Source organism: Phaseolus vulgaris, chromosome 9 (genome assembly GCF_000499845.2).
Source record: "Phaseolus vulgaris cultivar G19833 chromosome 9, P. vulgaris v2.0, whole genome shotgun sequence".
Classification (NCBI taxonomy): domain Eukaryota; kingdom Viridiplantae; phylum Streptophyta; class Magnoliopsida; order Fabales; family Fabaceae; genus Phaseolus; species Phaseolus vulgaris.
In genome coordinates this window covers 22,900,334-22,915,667 of record NC_023751.2, presented here as the reverse complement: position 1 = coordinate 22,915,667, position 15,334 = coordinate 22,900,334, and the positions used below count along the sequence as shown (strand labels likewise).

General features: G+C 29.2%; 2 protein-coding genes across 2 annotated transcripts; one reads left to right on the top strand and one right to left on the bottom strand.

Annotated features, from left to right (window-relative positions):
- The first annotated feature begins 1,269 nt into the window (after window positions 1-1,269).
- On the top strand, window positions 1,270-4,549 carry LOC137821697 (farnesylcysteine lyase). Its single transcript, XM_068626412.1, has 5 exons — window positions 1,270-2,036; window positions 2,515-2,688; window positions 2,991-3,350; window positions 3,471-3,646; window positions 4,144-4,549. The coding sequence occupies exons 1-5, from the start codon at window positions 1,506-1,508 to the stop codon at window positions 4,406-4,408; spliced, it is 1,506 nt and encodes a 501-aa protein (XP_068482513.1). The 5' UTR covers window positions 1,270-1,505; the 3' UTR covers window positions 4,409-4,549.
- Window positions 4,550-6,225: 1,676 nt separating this feature from the next.
- LOC137821969 (vacuolar protein sorting-associated protein 20 homolog 2) lies at window positions 6,226-10,311 on the bottom strand. The gene is made up of 6 exons (XM_068626794.1): window positions 9,949-10,311; window positions 8,162-8,314; window positions 7,833-7,985; window positions 7,190-7,273; window positions 6,543-6,672; window positions 6,226-6,451 (listed from the first exon to the last, which is right to left on the bottom strand). Exons 1-6 carry the CDS (start codon window positions 10,048-10,050, stop codon window positions 6,426-6,428), a joined length of 648 nt encoding a protein of 215 aa, XP_068482895.1. The 5' UTR covers window positions 10,051-10,311; the 3' UTR covers window positions 6,226-6,425.
- Between the last annotated feature and the right edge of the window lie 5,023 nt (window positions 10,312-15,334).

Genomic DNA, 15,334 nt, shown 5'->3' with positions numbered 1-15,334 from the left:
AGGGTTCCAATGACCACCACATCATGCTAAAACCCAACCAATTAACATTTATACCATTCAACTTTGTCTCAACTACACACAATATTTAGTTCTAGTTCCAGGAATAAAAAAAAATTAATTGAAGCCAATGAGCAAGCACAAAGTTACTCATGGGTCCCCACTAATTAACACATGGGTCCCCACTTTCACTACCAGGGTTCCAATGAACACCACATCATGCTAAAACACACCCAAATAAGATTCATACCATCCAACTATTGTCAACTACACACAACATTCAGTTCCAAATACAAGAATCTGAAAAATAAAATGAAGACAATCAGCATGCAAAAAGTTATTAATGGTTCCCCACTTATTAACACATGGGTCCCCACTTACACTATAAGGGTACCAATGAGATAGAAATTTAATATACTGACTTCGTTTCTGGGTGTGTGCGACAATTCCTCTTGCCAGCTGAAACATAAAATATTTGCAGTATTCTAGACAACAAATACATATTCTAGGGTAAAAAACTAAATATAATATGTACACCAAATGATGATACCTATTTGATGTTAACAAAATGTCCAAAAAAGAATAACCTTAGAGGAGGCTTTGGAATTACAAGTACTTTTATGAACACATGATTCTCCAACTTACCAAATGTGTTAGGACTTGTAAGATTTTCATGAAATTTCATGTGAAGGATTAGGAGACCAAAAACCTTTAACTGCCCTTCAGGACTTAGGCCATGAACCCACGTTAATTTCTAAGATACATTTGTTGCTTCTCAGTATATCAATTTCGAACGTCAGCCAACGAAATAGAACATCAATCCAAAATCCTTCACAGTCACACACCCTATACAGATTCAGTTCCCAGGATTACCTATCATCTTGTCTATGAAAAAAAAAAATTACCTACACATTGAATTTTTAACTTTAAATTTCTGGATAAACAGATGATGCTTTTTTTAACAGGTTCTTGTTATGCATGCACAATCTCAAATACATCCACTATAGCAGTCAAATTTGGTCAATCACTACACCAAAATAAACACACTTACTTTCTCCTCCTTCCTCGTAGCGTTTCGCAAACCACCTTCTCCTCCTTCCTCGCAGCGTTTCACACACCACCGTCACTTCGCACTACTCCGCCGTCAGTTCGCACTACTCCGTCGTCACCGTCAGTTCGCACCTTTGCCCTCTCCGCCGTCACCGTACACAACTTCGTCACCGAAGTCACCGTTTGTCTATCTCTACATGTTCCTATGCTTGCGGGAAATTTGAATTTCAAACCCTAATACACTCTTCCCCCTTTTCAGATCACATGCCACGTTGCTTTTACCAAAAATACCAAAAGTGCCCATACCACATCATCCATTCCTCCACGTCACACAGGTGTAAATTGGAGCAAACTTGGAGATGTCAAATAATCATTTTCCTATGTTTTTTTATGATTTATGATTCAAAATAAAACATAAGAGCTTACAGGGGATCTATAACAACCGAGAATTGTAGAAGATGTCTCTCACACTGCCTTTCCTGTTGACCTTCCTCGCACTCTCTCAAGCTCATCCACTCTCCGATGAACCTCCGCCACCGTCATCAACCGTCTGCATCGTCGGCGCCGGCATCGGCGGCTCCTCCGTCGCCCATTTCCTCCGCGAGTACTCCCCAGAGTCCACTCCCGCCACCGATATCCGAGTGTTCGAGCGCAACGGCGTCGTCGGGGGCCGCATCGCCACCGTTACGGTGGCGGGCGAGACCTTCGAGGCCGGAGCCTCCATTCTCCATCCTAAGAACCTGCACACAGTGGATTACGTGAAGATTCTGAACCTGAAGGTCAAAGAGCCTGGTTCGGATGACCTCTCTCTCGGCATTTGGAATGGGAAAACGTTCGTTTTCAAAACTACTACGCTTAGTTCCAATGTTCCTGTCATCAATAAGCTCCTTAAACTCCCATTTGTCGAGACTCTCTTATCGCTCTTTAATTCCTCTCGCATTTTCCTTCGCTACGGCTTCTCGCTCTTTAAGATGCAAAACTTCGTTGAGGTATTTCAACTATTTCACCGTTACTCTTAGTAGGTGGTTGAGTAAATTACTCAGTTAATTAATTACTCACTAAATGAATCTGAACTTGTTTACAACTATTGATACAGATTTTGAGTTCAAATCATTCATTTTTAGTACTTAATTTACATACACAAGTGTAGGACTCCTCACAAATGAAGATCTGGTTTGTTGAGGAATAATACAATCACACGCAGATGAGTACTCACTTGGCAACACAAGCTGAACTTGTGAAGAAAGACTTGAATTTCATTTCTACAATGCACACACTATTAGAAAATGTTTTTACATAAAAGTATTTATTTTGTAGTATAAATTAAAGTCTTTCCCAATAATAAATTACCTGTAATTAACCCACTGTCCAAAAAGGTTTAGTTAATGAAAGTAATGTGGGGTGTGCGAGAGAATAGAGTTATTCGTATAACTGTATTGTTTTCTGACGAAGCTTTATTTAATTTAGAGTACTGTTGAGAGATTCTTAAATTACTATAAGGAGACTAGTTCGAGACCTATTTTTGAGACTGTGGATGAGATGCTGCAATGGGCTGGTCTGTATAATCTTACTACAAGGACTTTGCATGATGAATTGGTGGATGCTGGGTTGTCTAACTTGTTGATCAACGAACTTGTTACTGTAAGAATTCTTTCTATCCTTTCAAGTGTATATCTCAATCACTACTAATGTTTTGGTGATTCTGCTGAGTGCATTGATGGCACTATTTCGGTTATGATTTGCTAGCAGCCATTGTGGTGGACTGCTGGTTGTGCTTTGTTATGAAGGGATTGTCATTGTTTCACTGTTACAGAATTACAAAACTGTTTTTTGTGTACATTTATGACAACTCAGAAAAGATCTCACACCTATATGATAGATCAATGTCTGAGATTTAAAGTAAGTGATCTGAAGATGGACTTCTGTTGGTTTTATTTATGCAGGTCATCACACGTATTAATTATGGCCAGAGTGTCTCCATGAGTGGGTTGGGAGGGGCAGTTTCTCTCGCAGGATCAGGTGGAGGATTATGGTCTATCGAAGGAGGCAACTGGCAAATGGCTGCTGGACTGATTAATCGGTCAGATGTTGCACTACACCTGCACGAAGAAATAAAATCTGTTGCTGACCTTGGAGATTTTTATGAACTCAACTCAACAAAAGGAAACAGTTATAAATGTGAAGTTGCTGTGGTTGCTACACCATTGGATGAGTTAGATATTCAATTTATTCCCCCAATTTCAATTCCTGAGAGAAAAATGCAACACACATATACAACTTTTGTCAGGGGCCTTCTGAACCCTGTGAGTATTTTGAGACTTGAGTCATAAAATTGCTGACACCAGTATTTGTCAGTCTTATATATCTTCTCCTCTTTTGACGGTTGGTGTTACTTCTGACGGATTTGCTTTCTTGTGCACAAGGCATATTTTGGTCTCAAGGCTGTGACAAAAATTCCCGATCTTGTGGGCACAGTAGAGGATCCTAGCCTTCCATTTTCATGCATTGCAGTTCTCAAGAAACACAATGAAAAAGAATCCACATATAAGCTATTCTCTCGTCAACCAATGGAAGACACATTACTGGATAGCATCTTCAGGTAATAGTATCAGCTATTAGTTAATTATTTTCCTGTTCCTTGACACTGAAGTTATACTACTGATTGTATACCAAAATCTTCTTTACAAACCTGCTCTGTTCGAAAAGAGGTCTAGTCCATAATAATAACAATGTGGGTTTTGACTAATCATTAGGGCTCAGCGTCTCTAAAATGAGCACCTTATTTTATAGGATAAAGTAATTAATCAGTCGTTGATAACAAAATCAATTTTCAATATTACGTGCTCATATGTAATGAAGTGTGTATGATGATCTTTTTTCAACAACTGATATCACTTATTCTTACTCACTTTAAAGAGCCAAACCCAAGCATTTAGTCCTAAGGTGCAAGTTGAACACATGGTTTCGAACCTGATGTTGACATTTACTGGTTGAGCTTTCTATCAAGTGTCGCCCTGTTTCCCTCCCTCCCACAAAATCGAGAAAAAGAAAACTTGAACCAGGTTGTAATATTTTGTTGATTGCTATCACTGGCAGTGTCAGGAAGGAGACTGTTCGAATAAACTGGGCTGCATATCCTCATTACCACGCCCCAGAAGTATTTGCACCATTTATATTGGACAGGAGGCATCTATACTACGTTAATGCATTTGAAAATGCAGCTAGCACCATGGAGACAAGTGCCGTGGCAGCGGAGAATATTGCCCGACTCATACTGTCAAGATATTTTGGCAAAGTGATTGTGAAGTCATCCAATTTGTCTGCAACTTCTCAAGGAGAGGGTACTCACTTAGATTTATGATACATTGAATTTAATTTGTAAGATATTTTTAGTTTGGGTGATGTTGAAAGATTTTATGTAAATTGCATCTGAAAATTTGGATAATCGTATTATGTATAAATATAAATACTGGCCAATAAAAAATACCATCTACCAACAAAAGCCGACCCATTTGCCTGTTTATTAAGAAAATGGAGGGGAGAGGTCAACTTAATATATAGTGTTTACACTTTGATTTTTTTTAGCAGCAATAATGTTTACACTTTGATGCATAGGCATACACACAAAATACTCTATCACCTTGTATTTTATTAATTGATAATGTGTGTTTATGCATAGCCATACACACGCCTGTTATTTAGGTTTTCTAATGAAAGCAACTCATTCGAGTTGTTTCTCATATTGAAAAATGGAAAACACAGGTATCATAATATCATATAATCTTTAAGTAATTCATATTCAATTATATTTCAATGAAAGAAATTTCAAAGAGCTCCAAACAACTCATTCTTTTATATTTTTTTACTCTTTTTTTCTTGTCTAAAGTACTCTTTTTCTTTAGACAAATTCTTCCTATACCATATAATTTGAATTTGCATCTGATTTTTCAACGAAAAAATAAAATTGTTTCAATAAAATGATGAAAATGACCTTAAATAAAAGGAGGGTGCAGATAAAAATAAGAACTTCCTGAACCTCTTTTCTAGAATATATTTTTATATTTGGATTTCTGAAACACATTTCTAAATTTTGAATTTTTTTTTTTCAAAATATATTTTTTGTATTTTAGATTTACTTTTCTGAGATAAGATTTTGGTGTAGGAAGAATTTGTCCTCTCGTCCGTTGGTCCAAAAACCATTCCTCTCGTCCGTTGGTCCAAAAACCATTTTTTAATATATATATATATATATATATATATATATATATATATATATATATGCAAATTTCTTTCAAGTAACTTGGAATGTGAATTCATATTCTTCCATTGGAAAGTTGGTTCAAGCAAATGGTACTTTAGACTCGTGAATATATGATGGAAATGCTCTTAGTGAAGCAACTTTATTTTTTTAAAACAACTTACAATGCCAACTAATATTCATTCAATACAAAATTGTTTAAAACAACTAGCCCTTTATTCAGCACCTGAATAAACATATTTCATTAAAGAACGAGTCAAAGGTTCAAAACAAAGAAAATTAAAAGATTTTAAAAAACATAGTTAAAATATCATTTAGCTTATATTTTAATTTCTTAAAGTTAGATTGTGATTGTTATAAGGTCATTTGATAATATTTATTAAGATTAAATAAGTTTTTAGTCTCTCCAGAAATAAATCCTATTAAAATTGGTATTTCTAAATTTTTTTCCCGTTGCTTCTTGTAGCCAACATTAAATAAACATATAAATTTGATCTTGATAATTATTCTATTCCACATTAATTTTGATAATATCACATTACATTTCAACATTGTGAATTCAAAAGTAATTAACTTTTTTTTTTATCAAAAACAAATTTACATATTTATTAGATATTAACAACAAAAACACTAACAAAATTTTGGAGGTACTAAACTTTTTTTACCCTAATTTAACCTTATTTTTTTTAGGTTAATAAGTATATTTTTAGGTTCTCTATCTATAGCTTTGATGATAGTTTTAGGATATTTTTGGATAAATAGCTATTGGCTTGTTATCACACAGTGACCTTGTGGCTGATGAATCAATGTTTTCCACAAGGAAAAGGAAGGCACCAAGGAGAGACACAACATTATCGCTTAACCTTGAAGTATCTAACGTAAATAATGTGAAAGTAGTCTAAAAAGGGAAAGAGGAGAGAGGAACAAAAAATATGATTCTGACTTGTTAAAACTCATGTATAAATCTGTACAAATGAAATGCCACTGCAGATAAATCAATCAGACTACAGTAGCTGCAGGAGTTTTGCAAGAGAAATCTATTAGGATACAGCCAAACACAGAGTCATATTGCACGTCTTGGTTTGCAAAGCAATTGACATGTTTGGGTCGCAAATGTTCTTCAAGCTGCCAATGGTTCCTCCATAACTGTTTAAATCATAAGTAATTAATTAAAACTTAGCTAATTTCTTTCTTCTTTCAGGTTTTTTAGGGGAGGACAGAAGGAAGTGGAAGATACCTTTTCTTTTCGTAGATACTTCAGCATCACTGGTAACTGGTGCTTTGGTTGGGACATTAGGAAGGTCCAAGTTTTCTTCGATTTCTTCATGTGCTGAGTGAGGAACTTCAGGAAGATCTTGGACTGTAAGCTGATGCAACAAAACAAACTTTGTCAAATTTCCATATCTAAGTCTCTTTGATTAAGAATTGTTTCTCCGACTTAAGCGAGTATTTCTTTTATGTATTATATTATTCCAAATTCATTATCTCTGCAGACAATCACTAGCTCAAAACTTTGCACAACACAATTGAATTCCATGTTTTTGCTAGGAGAATTACTGAGCCTACCATACCGTTACATGCCACAGATAATCTTAGATACCCATTCATTGTAACAACAAACAGTTAGTAAATTTAACCTAGAAGAAGCTCTATTAGCCTTGGCTAGCACAACAATAATATGCTCATGCCATTCTCCCAAAGATGTACAGTATGTGAAAAGGGTTAAAATGAAGCATAATAATTTATGTCCCTTCCATAATCCATACTATTATAATTAAACCGATAATTGAATAGGAACAATTGGAATGGATTGTATTTATATAGGAAAGAATAAAAGTTAGAATAGAACTAGTACCAAATTATAAAAAGTGGGAAACCATATACCTGGGTTTCCAAGTCTTCAAATTCTGCTAAAATATCCTCCTCGTCTTCTGCTGATAATTTCTCCCCAAGTATCGCAGTAATTTCCTTCATATTCAACAAAATTATGGCAACCATCAGTGAGCATCAAATGTAATCAGGGCATATGAAAAATTGTAAACAGGAAATAGCAGTCAAATAATAGCACTTTCAAGTCAGTTTTATCAATCTTGGATAGCAGAAAATGGTGGAAAGTCAACAATCCACTGTATCATATAGTGGATAGCAACGTGGGCAAATTGCGGAAGTTACATAGCAGCTGGAATATATTATATATACCTATTAAATATGTATAAAAAAAACTATGCCCTATGTATGCATATAAAAGATAAAAAAGCATACAAATTGGCATAATACTTATACAAAATTTCAATTAGGCAGACTCGCTATAGATAACAGGAGGATGTAGGTGACATGCCACAACAACACTCATAGCAAAAGGAGTTGCAAAGGAATTTCACAATGCAATAGTGCTATAGCGGCTGTAAATATGTTTCAACACTCCCCATCTACCTTCCCGAAAAAAGGAAAATCCCTCAGTATCAAAAAGCCAGATATGGAAATCAGTTTTCATAAGCAGTAACCACAATAGTAAAGACAAACTCACATCTTGATAGGCTTTAGCTTCAGCAGTATCATCCATAAGTTTCTGAACATCATCAATGTTTATCTCACTTTGTATGGCTTTCATTGCATCATTACCAGCCTTCAAACTTTCAAACACAGCCTTCTGCTTGCTTGCCAGTTCAATATCTGCTAACTGAAAATATGCAATGTTAATGCACAATAATCTCCTCTGATTATTAAAAAGAAACAGACTATTGTAAAGCCATAAAAGATGCAAACATGTAACAGTGTAGTTATTACTGTTGGACCAAATAGAAACAAAAACAAAGACAATATATAAATGGCAGAATAATAATATAAAAATATTACTTGCTGCTCAACATTTATAAGCCAAGTATCAACTTGCTTCAACAATTCTTCTTGCGTCTTCTTTTTCTTCAGTGCTAGCAAGGCCCTGTCCTTCTTCTTTTCACGAATCAAATCTCGTGCAGCTTGTTTTTCTGCTTCAATAACTGCATCAAGCTGGAAAACACGAAATGATAAAACAAATGAACTACGTAAGTACGGAAACATATTGTACTTATTAATTAAAATTTGATGAGACAGCAAATAAAATGTGTGAGCAGCATCATCGGCATTCGAACAAACAATATAATTCAACTGGCTACTCTTCCTATCATCATACTTGTTAGCATTTTACAGAAGTTTATTCACAAGCCAATTTACTGCACTTGTCTTGACAAGTTAGAAGTCTTTCTGAATTACCATGGAGTACGAAACAAAAATGAACAAAGAACAAAGGAAAACAAACGGTTAAAATAAAATGAATGCCTCTCTAAACTTCACCACAAAAGACATGCATGAAAAGTAATGTTATCAATTGCAGATTGCAGAAAATGGTGGAAAGCCAATAATTTTGCTGCCTCGTAAAGTGAATAGTGTCACGGAAGTCACATACACTTGATATATACGAGTGTGTACGTATAAAAAATCAAGCTGTAAAGAAAACAAATATTGAATGCATAAAAGTTAGCATTATATTAAGTCAAAAGTTCAATAGACTGAAGAATTGTCAGAGATGGTAGGACCAAGCGGGATGCATTCCGCAACCACAACAATTATAGTGGCTGCAACAGCAAACAAAGTTGCAATCTTGGATTCAAAAAATTCCACCATACGATAGCTCTATAGCAGCTATTTAACAAGACTGATAAGAAATGCAATTAATATGCAACCACACATTCTCAATCGCATACCATGATGCAATTTCAATTAGAAGCATGCTCTATAAACACAAAAAATCAAAAAACATGCTGATGATGAGAAATATGTGTTGGTCTAGGTTGGAAAGTAATAGAAATTGGATCAGAATTATAAAGAAACTGAGGAAATTCCCCTGATTACAGTATGATTGCAGAAATTCAAAGCCTCCCAATGCCAAAAGGCCTCGATCCTCTCAAATGACAAAATAACCTTCTCTCGGTTCTTCCTCCTATTTATAGGCAATATGCCTTATTTCTTATTATTCAGCCTCCTCATACAAATTCACAACAAACTCACTGAATCTAGCAATGCAGACTGAACTAACATTTTCCTATTAAAAAGTTCAGCTCATTTATTCTTAAATGGCCAGTGGATATCATATTAATTTTAATGGAAGATATTAAAGTGCAGGACCTGCCCACTGATTTTGCAGCAATTCTTATGAGTTAATTTCCAAGGGTTTAACATGGATAAGAGTTTGTAATATTATGAAAGCATACAATGTTTACTGTTATATGGTGTATTTGGTTAGAAGATTACTGCAGACACAGCAATTATATGCATAGTTGTGAAATACAATTCAGCCGACATTTATTCATCGGAACTAGCTATGGAAAAATTCAAGAAGACCCAAATTCATTTATGTGCATCTTTACTGATCAAAATCGCTACCCTACTGTCTTGCAACGATAAAATTCAATCACAGAAAAAAAAATATTTTGGGAATCAGAAAGGCCAACAATTATTTGATCGAAACTAGCCATGAAAAATAAAATCGAAAAGACCCAAATTCATCCATATGCATCTTTACTGATCACATTTTTTGCCCTATTGTCTTGTAAAATAAAATTCAATCACAGAAAAAAAAAAGATTTTGGGGAAAAAAGGAACACCTTCTGTTGATATTGGGCGAGTTTGCGCCTCTGGGTCTTGAGAGCGAGGATTGCTTTATCGACGTCTGTTACCTTTGGCTTCTTCACGAACAAATTACCCATCGATTATTCTGATCTGGATTTCCCTTTCCTTAGCCTACAATTGTCTCTTAAATTGTGCTTGGACTTCAATTGAATGATCTTTGAGAAGAAAGAAGGTGTATATGATTATATTATAGTTCTGTTGAAGCTGCAACGGAATCAAACAAACTCGTTGGTGCTTTAGTTTTACCAGACCAAAAACACACTTTTACAGGGTTTTGGTTCTTCTGTAAAACAACCTACACACCTAGGCAAAATAAGAAAAAAAAAGTCTTCCTTCTCTTTGATGCAATGGAAAAAAATATATTATTTATGAATTATGATTAGTATATTAATAATTTTTTATACTTTTTTTTTTTACTGTTTTTGATATTTTTTGAATTTTTTTTATCAAAAGTTCTTTACTTTTATCATTTATATAATTTTTTTCATCTTTTTATTGGTTTGTTTCTTCCATTGTTGTTTTTATGTTTATTATGTTTTTTCAACATAAAAATGATTTTTTTTTGTTTTCTTATAAAAAGTTGATTGTTTTTTATGTTTCTATTGATATAAAAAATTACGTAAGATTTAAACTATATTATAAAAGTAAAATAAAAAATTAATATTGTAAGTGAAATCTGAAAAATAAATAAAAGTGAAATCATAAAACAATTATTTTATGTATATGACATTACATGTGCAGAACAAATACTATAAATAAAACCATAAATAAAGAGAGTAATAAACATAAACATAATAAATTAAAAATAAAAAATAAAAAACATCCAAATTAAATTCATAAATAAATTACACATTACAAAATTCTGAATTACATATTGTCTCAATTTCTATTTACAACCATAAAAAAAAAAAAAACTTCAGGTCTTGAGCTCACTAAACTTCAGCAAAATCCGGTTGTAAGTGAAATCTAAAAAACAACTTTAATATCATATAACACTTATTTTATGTATCATGGACAGGACAAATATTGTAAAGAAAATCATAAATAAAATAGTATAATAAGCACAAATATAACAGTAAAAATAAATATTCAGAGTCCTAAATATAAACATAAAAGTAAAAAACATTCAAATCCAAAATTAAATAACTTTAATTTTTGTAAGTAAAATAATTTAGAAAATATTATTTTATTACAATATTTATTTGAGATTATTATTTAAGCAGGAAATAAAATAATTTAGAATTTTTATTTATTTAGAATTTTGAAAACTTAGAAATTTATTAATTTTAAATTTTTATCTAAAAATGACATTAAATAATTTAGAATGTGAATTTATTTAGAATTTTGATTAATTTAAAAAATTTATTGATTTTTTATGTTTATCTAACGACATTACAAAGTTTTGGATTTTTATTTATTTAAATTTTGAAAAACATAGAAATTTTATTTATTTTATATTTTTATTTAAGTAACACATAAAATAATTTTTATTTTGTATTTATTTAGGATTTTTAAAAACTTTTGAAATTTTATTTATGTATCACATAAAATAAGTTATGATTTGTGTTTATTTAAAATTTGGATATTTTAGAAATTTTATTTTGTTTCAAAAAAAAATTTAAGTAGATAATTAAATAATTTAGAATTATTATTTATTAATATTTTGAATAATATAATAATTTTATTTATTTCAGATATTTTATTTAAGTAGGACATTAAATAATTTAGGATTTTTATTTGTTTAAAATTTTGAATAATTTAGGAATTTTATTTTGAATAATTTAGGAAATTTATTTCTTGTAAATTTTTATTTAAGTATCACTTTCAATAATTTAGAATTTGTATTTATTTATAATTTTAAATAATTTAAACATTTTATTTATTACAAATTTTTATTTAAGTACTATATTTAATAATTTAGGATTTGTATTTATTTAGAATTTTAAATAATTTAAGAATTTTTTATTGCAATTTTTTTATTTTAATATGATATTAAATAAACCGTCATGTAACAAATTTTGAGAAAATAACAATAAACCGTCATGTAAAAAAATTATTCATCCTAAAAGGCGAGTAACTTTAATTTAATTATTTGGTATGTTAACATCTATTTCAAAAACAATTTTATCGTTTTCTTTGAAATCATTTAACCTACAAAAATTATTTCATACCGCTCAAGTTTTGTTGATTTAATTGACATGTTTTCCCTTACTATTATAAATAATAATATAATTTATATAATTAAATATATATATATATAAGTAATTATAAGTAAAAAAAAATACAAAATAAATATTAATATATAAGAAATAAATATCAGCATATGCGAACAAATAACAAAACTAAACATACTAAAATTAATATAAACAATGCATAAACTTAAATAATTAAATTGTTCAAATATCAACAACTTGGCACAAATCTTATAAAAAATAAGTAATAATAAACAATTATGTAAAAAAATATTAATCCCGAATCACTCGAATCGAATCGAATCTCATTATTTGGTTTTGCTTCAAAATCAATTTTGTCACCTTCTTTGAAATCATTTAACATACATAAATTCTTTAATCCCGCTCTAAGTTTTGTTGATTTATTTAACACATTTTCTTTCACTGTTTTGTATAAATAATTTTATTTTCTTTCACTATAAATTTTTTTATAATTATATATATAAATATAAATGTACATGTAAATAAGAAAATAAATAAAAAAATTACAAAAAAATATTAATATATAAGAAATAAACATCACCATATACAAAAAATTAAAAAAAACTAAACATACCAAAATTAATACAAACAACACAAACTTAAATAATACATATAAATAAATAAATTGTTCAAAAATAACCAAAATTCCTCCATTTTTTGATATATTTATTTCATATTTTATTTAAGTATGACATTAAATATTTTAAATTTGTATTTATTTTAGATTTTGAATAACTTTATAATTTTATGATTGTTCAACTATCAACAAATTGACACAAAGTTTTAAGAAAATAAGTAACAATAAACAGTTATGTAAAAAAATGATCCATCATAAAAGGGAAATAACTCGAATTTCATAATTTGGTATGTTAACCTCTATTTAAAAAATAATCTTATTGCATTCTTTGAAATCATTTCACATATTTAAATTCTTTCATCCCGCTCCAAGTGTTGTTGATTTATTTGACGTGTTTTTTTTCACTATTTTGTATAAAAATATAATTTATATAATTATATATATATAATATTATATAAATGTAAATAGGAAAATAAATAAAAAAATTACAATCAAATATTAATATATAAGCAATAAAAATCAGCATATACGAATAAATAAATAAACTAAACATACTAAAATTAATATAAACAATGCATAAAGATAAATAATACACTTAAAAAATTAAATTGTTCAAGTAGTAACAAACTATACAAATTTTGAGGAAAGTAAGTAATAATAAACACTTATGTAAAAAAAGGATTCATCTTAAAAGGTGTATAACTCAAATTTAATAATTTAGTATGTTAACACCTACTTCACAAATAATTTTATCGCTTTCTTTGAAGTCATTTAACATACATAAATTTTTTCATCCCACTCGAAGTTTCATTGATTTATTTGGCGCAATTTCTTCACTATTTTGTATAAAAATATAATTTATATAATTAAATATGTATATATATAAATGTAAATGTAAATGTGAATAAGAAAATAAAAGATACAAATCAAATATTAATATATAAGAAATAAACATTAGCATATACGAATAAATAAACAATTAAACATACTAAAATTAATATAAACAATGCATAAATATAAATAATGCACATAAATAAATAAATTGTTCAAGTATCAACAAACTAACACAAATCTTGAGAAAGTAATAATAAACCGTCATGTAAAACAATGATTCATCCTAAAAGGCGAGTAACTTGAATTTAATTATTTTGTATGTTAGTCTCTACTTCAAAAATAATTTTATCGTTTTTTTTTTAAATCATTTAACCTACAAAAATTCTTTCATCCCGCTTAACTTTTTTTTATTTAATTGACACGTTTTCCCTTCCTATTATAAATAATAATATAATTTATATAATTAAATATAAATAAATGCAATTTTAAATGACAACAAAAAAATTAAAAATTAAAAATATATAAGAAACAATCATTACCATATGCGAATAAATAAAAAAACTTAAACATACTAAAATTAATCTAAACAATCCATGGACATAAATAAATAATTCAAGTAGAACAAACTGAAATTTTTTTTGAGAAAAGTAAGTAACAATAAACAGTTATGTAAAAATGACTCATCCTAAAATTCGGATAACCCAAATATTTGTTATGTGAACATCTGGTTCAAAAACAATCTTATTGTCTTATTTGAAGTTATTTAACTTAAAATTATTTCATCCCACAAATTTTGTTGATTTATTTGACGCGTTTTCTTTTATTTTTTTTTGTATAAAAATATAATTCATATATATATATAATTGTGTATGTATAACACAGTTATGTAAAAAATGATTCATCTTAAAATTCGTATAACCCGAATTTCATTATTTGTTATGTTAACCCTTGCTTAAAAAACAATCTTATTTCACATTTTATTTAGGATTTTGAATAATTTAGAAATTTTATTTATTTCACATTTTTATTTAAGTAGAATATTCAATAATTTAGAATTTGTATATTTAGAAGGTTGAATAATTTAGAAATTGTATTTATTGAAAAAATTTCTTTAAATAACTTAGATTTGTATTTATTTAAGATTTTGAATAATTTATGAATTTCATTTATTTCAAATTTTTATTTAGGTATGATATTAAATAATTTAGGTATGTATTTATTTATGATTTTGAATAAGATTGGAATATAATTTGTTTTGGATTTTTATTTATGTAGAAAATTAAATAATTTAGATTTTGAAAATTTTATAAATTTTATTTCTTTTAGATTTTTATTTAAGTAGAAAATAAAACACTTTAGGATTTGTATTTAGTTATGATTTTGAAAAACATAGAAATTTTATTAATTTTAGATTTTTACTCAAGAATGACATTAAATAATTTAGGATATGAATATATTTAGAATTTTGAATCAAATTTTGGTTTAAAAATGATATTACAATTTTCAGGATTTTTATTTATTTAGGATTTTGAAAATGTTAGAAAGAAAAACAAAGTTTTTAAGAATTCAATTGACATTAATAAAAATATATAAACACCTTTTTTAAATTAGTAATTTATTGTATAACTCATGTTAAGTTTCCATTTAATTACCAATATTATTTCATTTTATTCATTAATTTTTTAATATTATAATTTATATTTTGTTCATAAAATCATATGAAATAAAAATCAAAGC

Coding starts and splice junctions, on each gene's coding strand:
- LOC137821697 (XM_068626412.1), top strand. CDS start 1,506: ATGTCTCTCACACTGCCTTTCCTGTTGACCTTCCTCGCACTCTCTCAA. Junction 2,037..2,514: donor AGATGCAAAACTTCGTTGAG/GTATTTCAACTA, acceptor TATTTAATTTAG/AGTACTGTTGAGAGATTCTT. Junction 2,689..2,990: donor TGATCAACGAACTTGTTACT/GTAAGAATTCTT, acceptor TTATTTATGCAG/GTCATCACACGTATTAATTA.
- LOC137821969 (XM_068626794.1), bottom strand. CDS start 10,050: ATGGGTAATTTGTTCGTGAAGAAGCCAAAGGTAACAGACGTCGATAAA. Junction 7,986..8,161: donor TTATAAATGTTGAGCAGCAA/GTAATATTTTTA, acceptor GCATATTTTCAG/TTAGCAGATATTGAACTGGC. Junction 6,673..7,189: donor TTGAAGACTTGGAAACCCAG/GTATATGGTTTC, acceptor TTGTTGCATCAG/CTTACAGTCCAAGATCTTCC.